Here is a 6,000-nt window from a genome sequence, read left to right as displayed (position 1 = left end):
CAAGGCGTCAACAAACAAAGCGAACGAAACTAACCTTTGTGAACGTGACGTGTAAACAAAGTGAGAATGAACGTGGAGGGTGTAAACAAAGTGAGAATGAACGTGGAGAGTGTAAACAAAGTGAGAATGTACGTAAGAGATAAATACAGGTAAAGTGAATGTAGACAAGTGGACAAAAGCTGAAAGAACGTGAGTGGTGAACGTAAACAGTAGCAAACAAAGGCACAGTGAACGTAACACCGCCCTTCCTCCCCCGAGATGTTCCGAGCATAAAAATTAATATACAAATCAGAACAGTTTTTTTTTCAATCTCCTTAATACTTTCAAATCCTCTATTCTAATCAACCATTCGTCAGCTTAGGCCTCTCTGCACATCGACCAATAACGATTTAAGACCTTATTCAAGCCAACCAATCACGAACTAAAGCCTCAATCAAGCCAACCAATCACGAACTAAACCTCCATTCAGATCAACCAATCACGAGTTAAGAGCGTTTTGAAGCCAACAAATCACGAACTAAGGCCTTATTCAAGCCAACCTATCACGAACTAAGGCCTCAATCAAGCCAACAAATCACGAACTAATGCCTTAACCAAGCCAACCAATCACGAACTAAGGCTTCAATCACTAACCAATCACGTGTCTTAGCTTTACCTCAACGCACCAAGATCAGGATTCACAAAAAGGCTCTTAAAGTTAAAAAAATATCTCGTAACTGGAGACTCAAATGTGAGTCTTAAAACTATTACACAAAAATCACGTCAAAAAATGGCATCAAATGTAAGTTGAGACTCTAGGTTATTCAATTAAGTCTATCTGGATCTGTTTTGGTCCGTAGCTCTGGTCTTCCATGGTCTGGGATAGTGGATGAGTTGGTCTGGTCGGGCGGATGAGTTGGTATGGTCTGTGTAGATGAGTTGGACTGAGATAGCGGATGAGTTGGTCTGGGATAGCGGATGAGTTGGTCTGGGATAGCGGATGAGCTGGTCTGGGATAGCGGATGAGTTGGTCTGGGATAGCGGATGAGTTGGTCTGGGATAGCGGATGAGCGGATGAGCTGGTCTGGGATAGCGGATGAGTTGGTGTTGGTCTGGGATAGAGGATGAGTTGGTCTGGGATAGGCGGATGGAGTTGGTCTGGGATAGCGGATGAGTTGGTCTGGGGATAGTGGATGAGTTGGTCTGGGATAGCGGATGAGTTGGTCTGGGATAGCGGATGAGTTGTCTGGGATAGCGGATGAGTTGGTCTGGGATAGCGGATGAGTTGGTCTGGGATAGCGGATGAGTTGGTCTGGGATAGCGGATGAGTTGGTCTGGGATAGCGGATGAGTTGGTCTGGGATAGCGGATGAGCTGGTCTGGGATAGCGGATGAGTTGGTATGGGATAGCGGATGAGTTGGTCTGGTTTGGTCTAGTGGATGAGTTATTCTGTTCTGGTCTAATCTGGTCTGGCCGGGTCTGGCTCTGACCTAGTGTGTACCACCACTAATCCAAACCTCGGATCTGGTAAACGCTTGAGCGGGCGCCATTACGATAATGATAAGCCACTTGATATAACGAGATAATAACGGAGCAATAACACACGCAGGCCATTGGTGCTGTTTTTCCTTATTGATCGTAACAGCTGGCCAGAATAGACGTTGGCTAGGATAGACGCTGGCCAAGGTAGACGCTGGCCAGGATAGACGCTTGACCCCAGTTTACTCTCTCGACGGTACACCAAATCCTATCACCAGCCTCGAAAAAAAATATCAATCACTAAATTTCATGGGTTGTGTGGCTTTTTTTTTTTGGGTGAGGTAATTGATGTGATTTGACAAAGAAAAAATACATGATATAGGTTTAGGACTGTGTTATTATGAGGCGGTTGAGATAGATAGTTAATTCTGATGGCCATGACTCTCAATCCTTCAACTCTTTCTCAAAATCCTTCATCAACCATCAATTTTCCTTGAGATTTTGGAGATTATCGATATAAATCCACGCGAAATAACAAGGTGGAAAGGTTACATCTACTAAGCTGGTGTTATAAAAGGTCGACGAAACTTGGGGCCCGTCTGCTCTCAAATACCACCACCCACCCAGCTTGAAAACACCCCCCAACCACCTCACCCAGCTTGAAAACACCCCCCAACCATCTCACCCAGCTTGAAATCACCAGCCATCTTACCTCATCTCAAAATCTCTTCAATCGTCAATTTCCTGATGATTTTTTAAACACAACGAGCTCAATAATCACAAAATAACACAGTGGGTGGGTTAAGATCGACCACCCTCTTGTACACACTTGTGACTTTAGGAAGGTAAATGCTATGAATTATCACACGATAACACGAAGGCCCGCTAAATCTATTGACCTCTTGTACACACCTGACTTGTAATTTAGAACGTGGTGATGGACGGCTGTTTGTAACACGTGAGACCATTCTGTGGGGGTGGGGTGGGGGTGTGAGGGGGAGGGGGTGAAGGGTTGAGATACAGGAAGGGTGGGGATGGGAGGGGTGTGGAGGAGGAAGAGGGTTGGAGGAGGGGGGAGATGGAACAAGGGGAGATGAAGGAATGAGATGAGTGGAGGATGGAAAGGGGAGTAGGATGGTAAGTGCAGATGGCAAGAGAGGGTAGGATGGCACAGGGTGAAGGGTAGGGGTAGGATGAGGTGTAGAATGGCAAGGGGGGTAGGATGGCACGGGGTGTAGGATGGCAAGGGTGAGGGGAAGAGGGGTGGATGGCAGGGTGCAGGATGGGGTTGGGGTGTAGGATGGCAAGGGGGGTAGGGTGGGAAGAGGGGTAGGATGGGGAGAGATGGAGGAACAAAAGGGGTGGAGAAGGGGAAGGGTGGAGGAGGGAGGGGGCTAAAAGAGGAGAAGGGGTGGAGAAACGATAAGGGAAGGGGAAGAGAGGGAAAAGGGGGGGAAGGGAGGGAAAAGGGGGAAAGGTGAGAGTTGGAGGTGATGGAGGGAGAGGGGACCTTTCTTACCTTCAAGGGTAACGCTAATAACTTGGCTGTGTAGTGTGGGAAAAAAACATGACGTGAGAACTAACTCTGCAGCCAAAACAACACCAACCACCATCAACCATCACCACAACCAACCAGTATCTACCACCTTCACCAACCACTATCAGGAACCTCCAACAACAATCACCATCTCACCACCACCCCCAATTAACACTATCACCCACTATTAACAACCAGCACACTATCAACCACCACCCCACCAACCACCATCTGCTAGCAGGAACCACCAAGGGAGTTAGTACACAGCAACACAAGACAAGGCCGAGAATAAAACTAGAAAACTCATGGTCGGTGTAAATTTCACGGCTCAAAGCCCTGGGCCACCCACCTGTACATTAGGAGCCGACTAGTACTGGGCAATAAGTGTGCATCCTGTTGCAATAAGTGTACATTGTCTTGCAATAAATGTGCAATCTTGCCGTTATTTTGCATTATCTTGCAATGAATGTACATTATCTGGCAGTAAGTGTACATCGTCTCGCAATAAGTGTACATTAACTTGCGTTAAGTGACATTATATAGCAATAGGCAAACGTCGTGCAGTAATAAGTGTGCACTACCTTGCAGTAAGTGAACATCGTGCTACAAGTGTTCACCGTCTTGTAAAATTAATGTACAAACTTGCAATTGATTTACATCCATTGCAATAAGTGAACACCACCTTGCAATAAGAGTACACCGTCCTGCAACACGTATACACCAGCAAGCAAGGATAAATGTACTGTGTACAACGACTGACTTTCAATAAGCGTACATCATGCAATAATTACACGTCGTCTTGCAATAAAGTGTACAACTCTAGTAATGGTCACGCTTGTACCACAACTATAAAGTAATACCATGTAACAATTACATTCAAATGTACTCAAAATTACCTTGTGTAAATGTAATTGAAGTATTTACTGTCCAGTATTTTACAGATTTTTACCTCGACTTATACTTAATAATTTCAAAAGTAATTCTTAATAATCGTTATTATACATATTTAAAGAAGTATTACATTTAAGACTCTCCTTACTGTCTCGTCTCTCAAGTATCTTACCTCTCTCTCTCTCTCTCTCTCTCTCTCTCTCTCTCTCTCTCTCTCCGGCAGGTAAAGTCAACCCCCCGGAAACTCTTAGTCTCCTCAACTTGGGTCGTTAGTGACTTAATCCTCGCCTCGCTCTTAACTTTTTTAAACTGATAAAATACCTCCACTAACTCGGCTCTACATCCCTTTACTTCCCATAACCTAAAGCTGACTCATCTCTCGTCACTGTATAGCACCAACCTGAGAGCACTGTATAGCACTCACCAAAGACTTGTATAGCACTCACCAAAATACCCAAATTAATGTATAACGATAACCAAAATAATGTATAGCGCAAACCTGAAAGCACTGTATAGCACTATCCAAAATACAGTATAGCACTCACCAAAATACCAAAATTAATGCATAGCTCTAATCAAGTTACTGTAAATGTATAGCACTCACCAAAATACCCAAATTAATGTATAGCGCTAACCAAATTACCGAAATTACTGAACACCATAAACCAAATTACTGCATAGCTTTTAACTCATAACTTAGCTTTACTCTTCAGCTTATGCAAGATTAACAGCGTCAAAACCATTAGTCAACCACACGTAATATATATGGTCGAACTTTGAACTGTTGGGGAAGAAATGAATCACCGACTGAACCGCTTCGAAAATGGTTGGCGTTTTCATATTCAAAATTTCCATAGACTTCATTAATGATAAATATTAATTACAACTAAGTTTTGATTGTTTCTTAAGAGGTGAAATATATTAAAATATATCATACCTGAGATATCAATTACTCAACAGGTATATTAAGATTAGAAAACGTTTCGGAACCGCTTCACTTAATGGTTCAGTTCTAAGGAATGTCTTTGGTCTCATATGAATTACAGAGTTGTATTTTTTTTTCACTTCTTGGCGTTGTAATGAGTGATACATGTGTAGTAACCTCATGTTTACACTGGGTTGGTTATAACACATGGGTAAATTAATTAAAAATAGACCCCCTTCCCTCCCTCCCTCCCTCCCTCTCTCTCGTGGGGATTATCTCAAGGTAGCAACAGCCTCAACCATGTCAGCTCTTGAGTTGTTGTCCATCGCGGGAACGAAGCCCAAGCTCAACGCACACAACGATCGCTGTCCACTTATTCACCCCGTAACGACCTCCTGGGTGGTTCATACGTCTAGTACATTATAAACACATTAATTTTATGTTACTTCTGGACATTTCACGATTTCTAATTTTAGTTTGTGATGATGATCTTATTCCTATACGACCAATTTACATCTTTTTAATTATTTAGTTTATCTTAGCTAACTTTTATCCGTCAAATTCTCATTCACTTTGACATTAGTGAATTATCAAGGACACATATTCGTAATCCTAAGTTCATGTACAGGTAACACAGATCTGAAACCACAGCAGCAGGTTCCCCTCGTTAACCCAACAAGGTCTGTGTATGGCAGTGTATCACGTTCAATCATCCTTGGAGAGCACAACTAAAACACCACAGCATAGCACAGCTTTATAGACCCACATACAAGTAAACAACAACGACACACTACTTGGCACACAAACAAGTACACAGCACACTACATAACACCAAGACACGTCCATAGCAACAACAGTATATCCAGGCACATACACACACAGCAGCTAGGACACCGGATACCAACAACAACAACATGGCGGTTTACACTATACGGCGAACATAATTGGGCGGTGGTCGGTATTCCATAATTTTATCTAACGCACCGGGGCAGTCGGATAATTGACCAATCGTGCAGGTAATCACTTGCAGAATTTATAGCGAGCGTCCGTGGAGAAGCCGAACCCTATTCTGTAGAAGGTCAGCTACGGATTTTTCAGAATTCCTTAGGTGAATCTTTCTTCAGATCCCCCCCCCCCCTCACTTCATCGTATCTACTTGTCATAGATTCGGGTTGAGTTTTAATGTACT

The 6,000-nt window shown here is 43.4% G+C and overlaps 1 protein-coding gene across 1 annotated transcript in view; it reads right to left on the bottom strand.

Moving 5' to 3' along the window:
- Positions 1 to 799: 799 nt before the first annotated feature.
- Positions 800 to 6,000, bottom strand: part of LOC121880225 — a 153,293-nt gene continuing 148,092 nt past the window's right edge. Inside the window, exon 4 of the mRNA XM_042387385.1 lies at positions 800 to 1,411. Coding sequence (XP_042243319.1) covers positions 800 to 1,411 — 612 coding nt within the window. The remainder of the gene's footprint in view (positions 1,412 to 6,000) is intronic.

This window comes from Homarus americanus, unplaced genomic scaffold (genome assembly GCF_018991925.1).
Source record: "Homarus americanus isolate GMGI-L3 unplaced genomic scaffold, GMGI_Hamer_2.0 scaffold12662, whole genome shotgun sequence".
Taxonomy (NCBI): domain Eukaryota; kingdom Metazoa; phylum Arthropoda; class Malacostraca; order Decapoda; family Nephropidae; genus Homarus; species Homarus americanus.
The sequence above is the reverse complement of the archived record's forward strand: the minus strand, read 5'-3'. Positions and strand labels throughout refer to the sequence as shown.